The 16787-nt window shown below is 40.3% G+C and overlaps 1 protein-coding gene across 2 annotated transcripts in view; it reads right to left on the minus strand.

Moving 5' to 3' along the window:
• The window catches only part of ppp2r5a (protein phosphatase 2, regulatory subunit B', alpha isoform), a 48962-nt gene that overhangs the window by 10738 nt on the left and 21437 nt on the right, over positions 1–16787 (minus strand). The window contains exons 2-5 of one of the 2 annotated variants that reach the window (XM_079255423.1): positions 15145–15187; positions 13662–13858; positions 2198–2299; positions 1976–2068 (exon numbers count right to left, since the gene is read on the minus strand). In XM_079255423.1, coding sequence (XP_079111549.1) covers positions 1976–2068; positions 2198–2299; positions 13662–13802 — 336 coding nt within the window. In that variant the 5' untranslated portion in view covers positions 13803–13858; positions 15145–15187. The remainder of the gene's footprint in view (positions 1–1975; positions 2069–2197; positions 2300–13661; positions 13859–15144; positions 15188–16787) is intronic. The other variant, XM_079255424.1, reaches the window with a different exon arrangement.

Genomic DNA, 16787 nt, shown 5'->3' on the forward strand with positions numbered 1-16787 from the left:
AGGACAAATGGGATAGGGGCTGTTATGTGGGGCCATGACTCTTCTTCTAACATATATAAGAATAAAGAAATCTTATCACATTGTAAGTTGGTAGTTTCATTTAAAAAACATGGAACATATCAAGTTTTAACATATTAAGGTCCCACTTCTTGTATTTGGGTGACAGCTTTACGCTGCAGTACTTTGATAAATCGTACAAAAGAATGTGACTTCAAAACAGACTTTTTAAAATAAAAGTTTTTGTTTTGAAAAGTCTTTGCTTTTTCCAGCCCTATAGCGGAGGTGGCCTGAGAGTGAAGCCTGAGCTGGAACTTTCCTCACAGTGGAGCTCTGCGGCCAGACTGTCCTGAATAAACAAGAATGTCCACAAGTTAAACATCACAACGTGCCAAACTGAACAGAAATGACACTGGCAGACCCAGAAGCATCAACTTCATTGTCAGAGCACCGTTTGGATCTTACATCTTTGATTCAAGACTCCTCTTCTGTAACTACACAAGGCACAGCGACATTTCAAACTAAATTTATCGATATAAACAAAGTATTTTCCAGGTAAACACTTTTCCAGACACTGTCTGGCACGATTAGCCGTCACATTTTTAAGTAACTGCATGGTCTGATAAAAGCCGATGAAAAAAGCCATTCAGTGTTTTTGCAAAATAAAACACTCATGTAAGAAACCTTAAGATTGACATATTCATGTAGTTTAGGTAATAAGTCTCATGAAACAGGATCAGAGTTTTGCATTGTGAAACACAAAGTGAGAAAGCAGAGATCTCGCTGCGTGTGGGACTCACAGAAACCCAATCTGCTCTTTTAATGGTCTGGATCCACAATTCTTTCCTGCTCCTGGCAGAAAGCTGTGATCCATGTGGAATTTTGAACAATTTCCATCAATCTTTTTATGTAAATCTTTTTGTAAATTCAACTTCCTTGTATCTCTGTTTAGAACGCTGCCAAACAAAGTAGGCTGAGTGATGTTGTGTGCCTCCTCGCTGCACACTCATGTTGCATGATGTTGCACAGACACCATCTATATGAGGGGAACTAGATCAATAACTGGGTCGCTGCTGTCTGTGTAAATTCCATCTGTCAGATCTGTAAATTAGATCACCCAGTTTTGGTCACAACTAACTAATGAACTCCTGAAGTGTGATGAAATAAATAAATCCTTCGGAAAACAAATGTGGATTTGACTTCAAATGCACACAGACTGGTGAAAAATGTCCACAATATCTTGAGCTGTAAGCTGAGATCCCATATGGCAACACAAAACACTCCAATGTTCCCACAAAGGAATAAAAAAAGAAAAGAAAAGGAAAAGCCTGAAATACACCCTGACCACGTGTTCCACCACACGTTCCACATGTGGCTGTTTTCCCACGATGAAAGCTGGTTTCTGCAGCAGCTGTGCTGAGCACCAGTTGATCCAGTATCACCAGAACATTGGGAAAAAAAAAAAAAAACTGGTAGGACAGCTAGACGAGATGAGCGTCACCAGTACTTTACGGTCCACTGCTTTTTGTTTCTTCTTCCTTGTGATTCTCTGGCTCTTTTAGCGAGGCCTCCCCTTTTTCTCCTGTCTGTGCTGCAGCAGAACCCCAGAGGATGAGATCCCATGCTATGTTATGATAACTTTACCAGGCGTCTTCACTGCTAACCAAACTTCCACCTTGTTCTCTCTGCTTCCACCCCTTTTCTCTTCCTGAAGAGTAAACAACAGGCAGCTATTTAAAACTCCCAAACGACACACTCGCATCATGGAAAGTCCAAGCAGGCACCTCGGATGCAGCCTGGCCAACATTCCAGGCTCCAGTGCCTTTTAGACACTGCTTCGCAACAAGTGAAGCATTCCTGCACTATGCACCGAGTCAGCGTGTTGATGGTTCAGGTAATCCACAAACATCATACTGTGGGATGTTCACTACTTTCACAAATTTTAATCATATGTGCAATTTTTATTCTTGCTGCCTACCTGCAGAACAAACTTCTGATCAATGTGTCGCTTCGCGATGCTGGGCTGGAAGTCTGGATTTTCTAGGAACCGCAGCAAAAACTCGTAGACCAGCTGGATGATTTATGAAAGAAAAAAAGAAAAAAAAAAAAGAAAGAAAGAGGAATTAAAGCATAAATAGGTAAATGTGTGTGTAACATTCAATAAAAGACTCTTTAAGATTAGCAGCAAATAAAGCCTTACTTGCATGTGAGGCCAAGAAGCCTCTAGGGTGGGTTCATCCTCTTCTGGGTCAAAGTCAGGGTTTTCATTTGGGGGAAGAGCCCGGAAAATATTGGTGCTGATCTGCAGGGAAAAGCAAAATTCCAAAAAATTAAAAATGAAACAAACAAACAAACAAAAAAAACACACACACAAGGACACAGAAAGAGATGGAGGCAGAAAACTGATTACTTACAGATGTTCTTTACATAGAAAATGTGTTTTGATGACATAAACTGTTGGTATAACAACATGAAAGAGTGTATTTGTTTAGAGCTGGTCTACTTTTAACCCACTATGTACTCAGCCTCCAGGACTTCACAGCAGATTCTAACAGATGAGCTCTCTGTAGTAATATTCAAATATATCACTATCATCTACATCACTGACAATATGTCCCAGTCTTCCCAGGCCTTCTACTGAACACACTATGTGTATCGATGAATTTTGTTACAGTTAACTTGGATACACAACAAACACATCAGGCATCTTAAGTAAAGCACTAAAATCAGGCACAACAGTCCACTTTTCTAGCATGTTTTTAGAGATGATCCACTGACCAGAATTCAAATAGAAGGGTACAACATACCTGAAGTAAACAAACACTAACCAGGATCAATGGCAGCTTGCGAACTACAGAGGACAGCAACTCCTTTTCTGGACTGTTTATGAGCATTTGTGGTACAGAAAGAGAAAGACACTTGATAGAACCATTCCCAATTCTGCATCTGCCACAGCCGCCTATTAAAATTCTGTACCGGAGACAATCACAGTCGACAGGTCACAGCCACCTCTATCCTGCTTTGTTATTTTTAGCAAGGGTAAATTTGAGAGTGAGTGAGTGAGTGAGTGAGTGAGTGAGTGAGTGACACACACACACACACACACACACACACACACACACACACACACACACACACACACACACACACACACACACACACACACACACACACACACACAGCAGGAGGGGCTGAAAAAAGCCTTTATTATGTTATTGGATGCACAGCGTCATGCCCAAGTGATAAAGGTAACATCAAATTAACCATTAGCAGCTGAAAAATCCATGTGACACTAATGGGAGAGGAAGGAGGCAAAGAATTTTTAAACCTTGACAGCAGCCCAAATTCTGACATGCTGAGAAATCTACTGGAAAACTTCCCATCCCAGCAATTCCTGAACAAGCTGGCGACACTGCCACAGACAGAAAATCATTAGCAGATTTACTAATAAAATACAATCGGTTGAAGCATGCTGCACTCTGCAGATTTATATTGTTACAAGTTTATATGAACGTCAGCAGCATGCATGCAAGAATAAATACCTTAAGACTGATTAACAGTACAAAATATCTAGATAATTATTTCATTAAATGCACTGTAAAACCAGTGTTTTTTTTACAATTCCTTCCCCAAACGGAAACTCCTCCTCGCAAAAAGATCCCATCTGTGCTAAAAATGTCAGTAGATACATGTTTTGCAAGCTCCTCCTGTGAAGTAGGGCTGCTCGATTATGACAAAAATTATAATCACGGTTATTTTGACTGAAATTGAGATCTTGATTATTTAACACAATTATCAGGTATTTATAAACAACGCTGTGTGTCGTGGTGTTCTCAATTCCGTGTCGTGCATTATAACCGTCTAACGCACGGTTCAGTTTAATCCGCTTTTACCGCTTATATAGGAACTATGTTATGTTGGCCTCGATGTACGTTTTATGCCAAACAACCGCTGTTAAGCTACAGCACGTCTTTCTGATTCACCTGTTAAAAGACAGCTGATCCGAACCAGCTGATTAATGCATTGCTATGGTAACGCCCCCTAATGGAGGGATATTACAGTGTTAAACCTGCAGCCGGAGCCGACTGAGACTGGCCGCCCGGGAGTGCTTTAGGACGGGCAGAGGCTCCTTCCTTACAATAACTGCAGAACAATATGTGCCTTCAAGTCAGTCACCAAAACACCAGAAAAGTCTCCAATAACTCCAGTAAAAGTTGCTAGATTTGTCACTTTTAACAAAAAAAGTCGCCAGATTTAGCGAGAAAGTTACCAAGTTGGCAACAGCGGCTGAATGAAACCAGAGTGACTGTGGGAGGAGTTTACAGCACAGCGCTGCAATGCCAGAGACACTCGATTAGCAACTGAAGACAACAGGAGAGGAAACTGCAAGGAGAAAAATAATCTCCCTTTTATTTTTATGATCGTTTAACCCACAACGTAATTGAGATTCAAATGCGATTAATCGCCCAGGCCTACTGTGAAGGTTCATTTTATCTATGTTCTCCACAACCTTTATCAAAAATCAGTGTGAAGCTCCCTGCTGCAGCTTGTAACAGCTGTCTTAGAGGACAGCTGCTTTAGTTTCTTAGCAACCTCACAATGCAGACATGCAGTTTAGAAACTCACACTGTAGTCGCCACTTCCACAGTGACCCGGAGTGTTCGAGACGATGATCTAAAATGGCCAACTGGGTTGTGACAACTAGAAGCAATGTCACTCACTCCTTGCAGGTTTTTACAGGACATGTATTGGCTGCCGTTCTGATAGTCACAAGGATTTTCCAGGGACCATCCAGAGACGATGAGGGCTCTGTTAGGTCACACACAGGTCTGCTGAAAGTGTCCGCTGATGAAGGGTAAACACGGCAACAATTCAACACACATCTCTGACATTCAGATGATCTAGCTTTGATATCTTTCAGCTCTCGCTTTTAGCTAAAGGGAATGGGAGCACCCTGCTCTTGTTGCTGCTGTAGCCCATCCCTTTCAAGGATGAACGAGCCCCTCAGCTCACCACTGTTACTGCACTGAGCTGTTATTTGCCAGCTTGTTGCCTTCCTGTTACTTCAGTGAAGGCCGACACTGAACAGCAGCTGTTTCCAGGCAGATGAAAACACCATCTGGTTAAAAAAAGAAAACATTAACATCTCATCTATTCTTTGACCAAATGGTAACGCAACTTGTTGTCTGTTTGCTGTGTTCAACATACAAATAGAAACACTCCACTGATTATCCAAACTGCTGCAGGGAATTCATTTTGTGTTGATTAAGAAAAACTGCTAAATTAATTGAAAGGTTAGTGTGTCACTAGATTTAGATTTCATTCACTGCTGGCACAGGCTCCAAATTCTTCCAACTTGAAAAGTGGAGCAACATGTGTAACCACATGTTTCCCTCTTGGAGTTAACCTGCTTAAGCGCTACGGAGGCCTTTATAAAAAATATTTGGTATGTTAAATCCTACTCCAGATGTATAAGGGAAATGCACATCAAAGTCATATCTGCTCGAGGAAGTGTGTGAGGTCACATTCAGAGCAAATTCAGCTTCAATTTATTTAGATGTTTATCAAATAAAGTTAAACCAGACTCTCCTTTTACTGTAGGACGACTATGTGTTCGATCAAATGCAAACAGACGCGCATTCTTGTTTTGTTACTATTCAACTAGAGCAATGCATTTCTAACGATCTTGCTACCGCTGTGACAAAAGACAGTGTCCTGTCTGTATCACAAGCTGCGTTCGAGTCCAGTTTTATCTGCAGTAAGAATATCAAAAGAAGACAAAACATGTGGAAATATATGCATTAATTACAATAAAAGAAACTAGAAAACTGAAGAGAATCTAATGATTATAGCAGTTTGTAACTTCTGAAAAATAAAAAAAAGAGTAAACATTCAATGTTCTGACTGAATGTCTGGCTGAAGAACACTGGAAAATGTCATGATCTTGAGGTGGAAAATGATGTTCTCATCTCCAGATAACCGGGTCACATCGGTACATCTATAGTACATCGGTACCACATCAGTAGTTTCATTTAAAATCTTAAATCCACAGCATTTCTTGATGAATTCTCAGGTGTACCGCCTCACCGGTTTACTCAACATCCCCTCCATCTAGCTGTACGTCTGCTCACATGAAGCCCAAACAGACCTTTATATCAAAAACACAAAGTTTCAGCATAAGGCCACAGTTTCTCTGTGACATGTTCATCACTGCACTGCCTCAGAGCCAGAAAACAAAAACTTTGTGTTTAATTTCCTTCTGAGCGCTGACCTGTGGCTTCTGCCGAGTACGCAACTAAATGGAAAGCTGAAAATATAAAATACTCATTAGAAATTTGAAATAAAGTAAAAAATGAAAACGACGGACACCGCTTAAGTGCATGAAACCTATCACGGTTCCCCCCAAAATGGTGGATCAATCCCACAATTCTGTGCATTAAAGCTATGTACGCCAGAAGAAAACCCCACATCCTAGATCGGGTCGCCATCTGGGGCATAAGATGCGCCACATTAAAGTCTGGCGAGACCCAACTATTACATAACCATTATAAAAACACACCTTCACTTCATCTTCACCTTACACCAAGCATAGTAGATTACATAATACACCAGCATCAGGCACGCTTTTTTAATTTCCCAAGTCACTTCAAAATATTGAGAAATAACTACAGTTGTGAAAACCAAGTGAAAACATTGTGGGAGGATGGCAAACATGGGAGGTGCGTGAGATATTTTCATGAGGGGAAAAAGGAAACAGTTTGTATGTGAAGAAGATGTAGGAGGATTCAGAACGGATTGTCCTGAAAATAGCAGCTCTGCAGGTGAAACCGGTCTATGTTCAGGTAGCTGAAGCCTTCACACTCTATAGGAGATGGCAACCAACACCTAGCAACAGCTCAATTGAAAGGAGGATGCATCAAGGTTTGCTTTGGGGGGGGGGGGGGAAAAAAAAAACTGAAATAAAAAGGAGAATTCTATCACTGTCGCGCTTTTTTTTAATTTTTTTTTTTTTTAGCAAAACTAGTGTCTGCGTTTATCCATAACATATAATAAAGAAGTTAATGAAAGCTGCAGAGATCAGGGTTTTTCTTTAATGTACAAGTATCACTAATTATAGCTTTCATAACAGAAGCAAAGCCCCTCTCGCTGTTTGTACTCCTGACAACCTCAGCGATCAAAGCAGCCTGCACTGCAACAGAATAATGGACAGCACTTAAAGCACTTATCTCTTCATTGTCATGTGATCCCAAGCATAGAGTATCCGAGAGAGCCATCATCAAGCCAGCTTTCTGACAGCAGAGCTGCCGTTTGTCTAACCTCACTGAGAAACCTGGTAGCAGAGCTCTGAACTGGGCTTTATGTTCCTCTTCAGAGAGCGTCCGTGCACCAGTAGGACATTGTTTCAGGTATATTAAAAACCTTTTGTGGCTTTGATAGTCATTTAATCATTTACAGTAATTAAATCTAATTCACATCAGTATTTACTTCAGGGGTTCCTAAAGTCAGATCCAGAGGGCTGCTATTCTGCAGGTTGTCCATGTTACAACACACCCGGCTTCCATTAAATAGATCCAACAGCCAATGAAATTCTACAGTATTAGTTTGAGTCAGGTGTGTTGGAACAGGGATACATGGAAAACCTACAGGAATGTGGCCCTCGAGGACTGGAGCTGGGCACCCCTGGCTTACATTTTTATTAGTCAGCTAGACTGAAAACATCATGTTTCAATTGCATTTTTTTTCTCCTTTTTTCTAAACAGCTCCAAGTTCTCATTCACACATTTGGATGGCTGCAGGTTTTCTGTTGCATTATGTTTGACAAATGAATGAATGATTGTGGAATCAACTACAACATAAAAGCACAGATTTATTGGATTTATTTGGTTAGATTACACAATATGGTACTAGTCTTTAAGCTGCTTTGGACTGCAACTAGCAAAAGATTTTATAAACATGACTTTCAGGTCATTATAAACAAGCTGAGACTGGTGCAAAAGCTGGATAAAACAAGATATATTGTATTTCCTTAGAAAAAAGGCATTTTTAAAACTAGAAATTGCTTAAGAATAATAAAAATAATAAGAGTTTCAGAATAAGAATTTTCTGATTAAATTGACACATTTATCACCAGTAACTTACAACTATATTTCTTCTTTTATTTCAACTTGGCTTGACTACAGATAGAAACGGGTAATTAAAACTAATAAGATTTCAACTTCATAAATATGTAAATTACAGAACTTTAAAAACATACTTTTCATATCAGGCTTGAAAGAGGAGTTTACAGATGTATCTTAATTTAAATTAATTAGCAGATGGATTGTTGGCTCTTTATTCTCTTCTATTCATTCAGTAGAGACTATTATCCGACTTACAAATGAGAGTGAGAACAAGACAAGCATCAAATCCAGCAGCAGAGGACATAGATACGTGCTAGTCCGATAGCTGCGAGTTCAGTTGGAAGCTGGTGTTGCCAGGTAGTACTCGATTCCCTCCACTTAATAGTCCCTTTGTTAAAATACAAGAACAATAAATCCCAGAATATTTGTCGCAAAGAACTCAAAGAACTGGGCCAAGTTCTCAACTCTTCTGACAAACAAAGTTAAACTAATGGCAGAAGTGCAGAATGCACCAAAATCAAACAGCTCCCTCTTTACCTTAAAGTGGAACTATTATGCGCATTTCAGGCTAATTTATTTTTATTTCTGAGACCAGAAGGGCTGGGATTGATTGAGTTAATGCCACAAATCGCTTTATTTACTCCAGACCGACCCTCTCCGTAGGCTGTCAGATCAGCCTGTGGGCAAAACGAGTGGATTGAGACTCTTCCGCATTAAGCCCCGCCTCCCGCCACTGCACTACATCGGGAGCGCGCACCGCACCTGCTTTCGCCGTCATTGTAATATCTCATAAACAGAAGGATTAGGCTAATATGAACTCAATAAAAAAACAAAATACAATGTCAACACATAGCATACAGCCCTATATGTTGGAACCTGAATCAGACCCTGAAAACAAAGTGGAAAACAGCAACCCACAGCAACGAATGCAGCAGGACGTCTCTCTTTGGTAAACTCACCAGCCATCGTTGGAAATAACTTTATCCAATGTTTTCCACCCGCCTGATGTATTTTTACATGCCCTTGTTAACCAGTAGAAGGTAACCAATCACCGAACCTTATCCCCCGGGACGTCACAAGGATTTCCAAGTAGAAAAAACTCTCTAAAACGATGCATTTTTCGTCGCCATGGAAACCGAACGGAGAGAGTGCTGGAACTCAAACTCAAACTCAAACATGCGTTTAGGTGATAAAAAACAGTGCCGTTAACATGTCTGATGAGGATTCAACACTGTAACACTGTAGAAAGCTCAGAAAACTCGAAATACCATAATAGCACCCCTTTAAGTTATGTCTAAAATGGCCGTTCTGTGGCAAATAACAGCAAAACAAACACAGCGGTCTGCATCAATGTCAATATTATGCAACCTGATCAATGGTGGTCAGCAGTTGAAATAAGCTGAAATAAGAATACTTTATTTCTTACTCTACCTTTCTAAATGAGAGTAATATGAAAGAAACAAAATCATTCCTCTGAGCAAAGCCATCTGGTGTAAGGACGTTTTTCCGTCATTGCTCATCTTGCTTGGGCTTTTATTGCCAGGTGATACCGAACTGTGCTGCAGACCACCTTAAAATCAATAAAGAGGGAAGCAGAATTCTTTAATCAATAGTTGTGAGGCATGACATGAATTGCTGCCTACAACCCATTAGTAATCTACAGACTCCTTGACTCATCTGAGGATGTGATAACTGACATCCATCATGATAATCTTCATTGTGGAGTGAATCACTGCAGCCCTGACTGTTGTCTTCTAAATGCTTCACATGAGTCACTGTTGTACTGTGGGAGGAAGCTGCAGGAGTACAAATCCATACAAGACCGGTTAAAGGAATTTTGAAGGGTTTATCCTCAAGTTATATATGATGTACATTTATGCAAACTCAAGCAAATCATTTCATATTGCAGACTTGTTGAGTGACAAGATTGAGACATTTCAGTCCAGGTTGATCATTTCCTGCTTATTACAAAGCCTATAATGGCATCAACTTGTTGTTGTTGTCGGTTAGTGGAAAGTTGGTGATTTTAGAGCCTGACCTCGCTGCATGTATATTTATGGTCCCTTTCAGAGCAGATTATTTAAACTGAAGCAGACTTTATGGCTAAGCTTTGCAACTCTATTATGGCATAAAAGAGACGTGCAGTAAATTTTGAGCTTGATGTGGCAGTGGTTGTTGCAGCAGAGGAAGCACGTGTTGTGCAACACCGGTAGGGTGTAACGCACGACATTCTTCATTTATCATTATAATACCAACAGAATAATCAGAGAGTAGGAACTGTCAAATCATATCAAGCTGAACAGGAGTAAACTCTTAAGGAGTCATGCAATAACTACTACACAGAAGCTCTTTAGGTTGTGTTTTGCATTTTACAGAAGTTTGTTTGTTTTTACTTTAATGGCCAAATCTTCAGGCTGCACAATATATAAGCAATGCATGTACAATAGTGACACTATAGCTGTATCCGTTTCAGCTTTGAGCAGGTTCTACAACAAAGTAGCATGCAGAGGTTTAACGCAACCCTCTGAAACACCTGAAATTAGCACTGAGGATAAAAAAAACAAAAAACATAAGTTTGACCAGAATAACACATTTAGTCCACAATGAGAACAATTCTGTGTTTAACAATATCTCAAATTCTGATAAATTAGATTTAGTTATTCTACAGAACAGGACCATAAGGGTTATCAATCATACAGGTTATATAGATCATACAAAATATTTTGGAAGCACTTTGCCTCAAATTTTGTGACTTGGTTCAGTTTAAAATAGCTCAATTTATGTTCAAAGTTCAAAGTAAAAAAGATGACACATAATAAACAAAAGGTGTTTAAAGAAAGAGTTGCTGTGTACAATCTGAGGTAAAACTACGTTACAGAAACCATACGCACGCACCGCCCTCAAAAGCAGATGTCTTTTCATTTATGGAGTAACTTTATGGAATGGACTAAGTGATGATTTAAAATTATGTAAAAACTTTATTCAGTTTAAAAAAATGTACAAGATTTTTTTTGTAAAAGAAGAAAATTCATGATTTATTTTGCTGCTTTATATTTTGCCATCCGGCTGATGACTTTCAGTATGTAAACTGTGTATAGTCATATAACTGTGAAAATTCAAGACTATAAATAAGGAGTAGAATTTAAATAAACCTTGGGCTTCCTTCTGCTCCTTCTCAAACAACATATGTTACACAAATGTGCATCCTTCATTTGTATTGTATATGTGTTTGAGATAAATTAAAAAAAAAAAACTTCATTAAATGATCAGCCACTATTCATAACAATACCATATAACATGTTAATAAATGTTAATGCCATTAAGTCATTCTTTAATTACACGATTCACAAAAAGTTAGGAATATTCAGCTTTTGGGTGAAATTTCACAACAAGCCTAAAATGCATTCAAACCTGTACAGGTGAACTTAATGTAATCTTCTCTAACCTTTTAAATGCACGTCCAACTGTTAAATGTTTCAATAAATTTTGCACAAGTTGCTGTTGTCTAACAAGGAGCTTAACGGCAAAAATCACGGCAGGTGTGTGATCCTTGAATTGACCAATAAATGTCCTGGTTCAATTAGAGCTGGTGTTTAAACAGTTGTCCTCATCATGCTGTTCACATTTTGACATCATGAGACCAAGACGACACCTAACAATGGAACAGTCCCTTGCCGTTGCGATGCTTCAAACAGGACGTTCTCAGACAGAAGTGGCCACTGAGCTTGGAGTGTCACAGAGTGTCATCAGCAGGTTGCAACAGAGATAGAGAGACTGGAAGAGTCACAGAAAGGCCTAGAAGTGGACGTCCTTTGGCCACATCCCGTGCTGATGACCGCTACATTGTGAATACTGCCCTGAGAAACCGGATGATGAATGCCACTCAACTCCAGGCACGTTTAAGAGAGGTGAGAGGCACCCAAGTGTCACGTCAGACCATTCGAAACCGTTTCCATCAGCGTGGTCTGCGTGCTAGACGACCTGCACGGGTACCTGACCACACCACCAGGCACAGGCATCATCGTCTTGCATGGGCCAGGGAGCATTTACGCTGGACGAGGAACCAGTTGGCCTCAGTGCTGTTCTCTGATGAAAGTCGATTCACACTGAGCAGAAATGATGGCCGGCAACGATGTTGGAGACGTCAGGGAGAGCGCTATGCATCAGCCACTGTTGTCACCAGGCGAGCTTTTGGTGGTGGCGGTGTTACAGTGTGGGCAGGGGTGTCCACTTGGTACAGAACTGCCCTACACTTTGTGAATGGTACAGTGACAAGCCCATACTACCTGAATAACATCATTAATCCAGTGATTGTGCCGCTACATGAACAGCACAGGCCTAATTTCATCTTCATGGACGACAATGCTCCTGCTCATCGAGGCCGCATCATCAGGGAACGGCTGTTGGAGACTGGTGTACCTCAAATGGAATGGCCTGCACTCTCTCCAGACCTGAATCCCATTGAAAACCTGTGGGATCAGCTGAGCCGTCGTGTAGAGGCTCGAGACCCTGCACCCCAGAACCTCAATGACCTGAGGGCTGCCCTTCAAGAAGAGTGGGATGCCATGCCTCAGCAGGCAATAAGTTGCCTTGTGGACAGCATGAGACGTCGTTGTCAAGCTGTAATTGATGCTCAAGGGCACATGACGAGATATGGAGACGTTCAAATTTTTTGTTGTGGTGTAACTACCATTGTTGTTACCTTTTGTGTTGAATGAATTTTTTGAGATGAGGAAATCAGTAGTGCATCCTTCTACTTAAATGTCTTACTTTTATGATATTATATCACTGTAGCATGAACATATTGCATTTTCCATAAATTTCACCTGAAAGCCAAATATCCCTAACTTTTTGTGAGTAGTGTATGTTATTAAATTATGATTTTCCGTATTGAAATGTAATGTATTACTAATAAAGTTTTATTCGTCTTAACTCTACATATGGACTGTAATTGTGCAAGTTTTCACCATTAGTGCCTTTCAGAGTAACCAAATGTAATGCGACCAAATGGTGATGGCACAGTGTCAAAACCAGCAGGATCATAATTACATGCCTTATCTCATAGAATAACAGCTCTGCACCATATTCCTGTGGTGGACAGGAGATTGCAGCAATTCTTAGATTAGACTCTACTTGGTGACTGGAAATGCTGTTTTATTGTGCTTTCATGAAATCAGCGTGACATCGGTGACGATTTTGTGTTCTTCTTGTGCTGACTTTGGGCTTTATTATAACAAGTGTAGCCGGGCATATTGTGTGATGGTGGCAGCGTGTACGACACGTGCTGCTGACATTTCATACACTGTCTAGACACGAGATCAGACTCCATTTTTTAATCCTGATCAAGTACAGAGTAAGTTAGTGACACAGAAGAGCGTTGTTTGCTGTTAAATATTAAACACTGGTATTAGTGCTTTACCTGACACTTGAGAATTAGGTCATGATGTTGCTTTGCCCGTAGCGTTGGTCTATTTGCTGAATCTAAAAGGGCTAAAGACATTCAGACACACACAAATAAGCTCAAACACATGTGAACATTCTCACCATATTAGTTATCTCTGGGTATGAAGACTCCACCAGCACGCCTCTGTTAGTGGAAACAAAGTCCACCAGCTCATTGAGTGTGGCCCTCTTGATCTCTTTGCTCTTCAGGTCCGTCACTGAGTCAAAGAAGTCAAAGAGCATGCAGCACTGCTGGAGTTTCTGGGTGAACAGTTCCTGCTGCTCCGTGGAGGGGGCATCTGGAACAAAAGGAGGAAACACACTCGTTTACTGCTGTGAAAAGCGGGATTCAATCTGCTGAGATGGACATAGAGAAACAAAGCAAATGTGTGTGACTGATTCTTTATTTGGGCATTCGTAGCTGATCCAAAACCTAGTTAAAAAGGTCAAATAACACAACAAAACAGCCTCAGACGTTTTGATTTATTGCATAATAATACCTATCTAACTAACCTGCATGATTAAGAGGCAGACAGACACAATAGACCAATGTATGCCACACAAAGGCGACTCAGTCATTCTCAGCTTTGATCACAAAGCCTTTTATGGATTAGGCAGTGAGAGCGTCCAGGGTTATTAGAGCTGTCAAACTTAACCCCAGCTAAGCTATAAACAGCATCTGGCAGCCATCCAGAAAACACGCTGACACACTGTACAGTGATGCTGTGTTCCAGCACAGCAGCAGGTCATCGCTGAACACACTCAAGACTTTTTGAAGCCACGGAAAGCCGTTACAGCTGAGGTGAAGCCGCACCCACCCCTTGCAGCCATCAGTCTGATTTACAACAGCTGAACAGCCAGATACCCCAACGGTTCTGGGGTTGCACTAATATATATTCTGCCTATGACAGCTGATGACACTGAAGGGTAAAGGCGTCAAATAACATGAATTAGACGGACATTTCACTCTGACGTTGACTTGCAGGGGAGGAACGTTTGTTAGGACTCTTGATTTAAAACATACAAAGACTTTTGATAAATTCAAAGTGCATAAAGAGGAAGATCCTGTGTTTTACAATATCTGGCAGAACTTTTATAAATAGCTGTTAACGATTACAGGGATTGATGATTCTTACAGTGTTGGCTTGAAGCGATGATGGTTTCTGTGAAGCGTGGACTGTTTCAGTCTAAAGAGTGTTGTCATGAAGTTACCAATAAACTAAGACAAAACACTAAAGTTCATTTAGCAGATCAAGTGTTAAATGTAGTAAATAAAGTAAAATATTTGGGTCAGGAACAGTGAATATAATTTCATTCATTGCAAGTGCTGTGACTTGTAAATAAAAGCAACAATGCACATCTCTTCTTACAGCTGACCAAAACCCTTTTTATATTTAATCTACTTGTATTTCAATTTAGGTGTTGACTGAATCAAAATGATAACCTTTAATTGAGCAAACACAGGGTGGCACGAGGTAATGCCTTTGCTTTTTGAAGCACTGTCGCACATGCCTGCATGCACCATAAACACTGCTGTGCGGACTGCTGACGTGCAACCTTTATCTAAAGGCAAATTATATACAACCTTAGGAAGAGATCTTGGTAGATGAATGCAGCTCTGAAACAAACTGAGGCAAAACAAAGTGAGAAGCTTTTAGACACCTCATAGATCCGCTGAATGCAGGTAAAAACAGTTTATTCCACTGATCTGGTAACACAGAGGAAAACTACCCGCATATTCTGCTAAGAATATCAATAAAATGTTATGTAACAAACAAAGACCAACAACTATTTGGTAACCCTCATCAAGTGATTAACGGCTCATAATTTACATTAAAACTACAAGTCCAACATGACTGATTGCCAAAATAAACTCGAGGAAACTACCAAAGGTCTCTTTGCAGGACAAAACAAGCGATTTAAAATTTAAAACCGAATTTAATAAACGACACACACACATACATAGGTGTAAAGGCATGATGAGTTATAGTGGAGAGTTCCTATTGAGCGATATACATTTGACTGGGTGATACCCCATAAACCTGCGAGGTGCTGAGAGCTCTCACAGTCAGGCGTGGCCAAAATATTCACAATGAATTTCACACATAGTGAAAATGTTCCAGTGGTGTTGACAGCTGACAAAGTGCTTATGCAACTGAACTCTGCAGGTCAGACCTGCGGCTGCTGCCCAGAGTGAACTTAATATCCATGTGTAACTGTACAAAACTGACTTGTTAGTACTCTGCTCTGCCTTAATGCCAGTTTTCCAAAGTATCACATCTCAAAAGGATTCCCAAGCTGAAAGAGCAGACTGAATACCAAACTAGAACAAGAAGGATAAAAGGGCCATGAAACCCCTGCGGCCGTGTTAAGATGACACATGGATGGCTCACATTTCTTCCCTGATAGTGGTATGTGGTAGACATGTGTAGGACCGAGTGTCATAACTTTGGGCTGCCGTGCTAAAGTCAAAGCTTTACTGTCCTTTGAGGAGTGAATAAAACCATGACTGGATCTTCAAGGAAGGGTTTTTAATAGCTTTTTTTGGTGGTTTTATTTAACCAAAAGTCACTTTGGCATGACACTTTTGTGGCATATTGTATGATTAAAGAGGTGTTATAAATGTGTCAAACCAGCTGATGGACTGTTTCAACCATTGAAATAAATCTGAATAAGGTTTTGTTGCAGATCCTAGTGAAGGAAAAATATTTGCATCACTTTAAGAGTAAAACATAAGAGCAGGCGTGCAGCAGTATTGTGCCAAACATTATAGAAAGTGACTCGTTCTTATTGACAGCATAAACAGAATATTTCTGTCAGCTTGCATACATGAAGTCACGGCTGCGAAATGGAAAAACTGGTTTTATTGGTGAGCTCCGTGATGCCGGTCTGTACATGTGTAAGCACATGTGGAGGGTGGCCTGTTTCACCTCTAAAACTTTGCATGTACACTGCAAACAAAAGGAGGCAGTTCACGTGGCTCCTAAAATTCATCCAACAGTCCCTTCGATGGTCGTAATTATCAAAATGTATTACTTGTTTAATCCCTACAAAAGCAGTAGTATAAAAACATATTTGCTGGTTGCCTGGCGACCGTACAGTAATGAGATGCACATATAAATCAACACTTTGCTCTTTTTCACACTTGAGTTTTTGCTCAGGTTAAAAGGGGGATGAAAAAAAACATTCAGCTGTGAACCAGTTTGCTGTCTAGTGCATCCTTCATTA

This window comes from Telmatherina bonti, assembly GCF_933228915.1.
Source record: "Telmatherina bonti genome assembly, chromosome: 16".
Lineage (NCBI taxonomy): Eukaryota > Metazoa > Chordata > Actinopteri > Atheriniformes > Telmatherinidae > Telmatherina > Telmatherina bonti.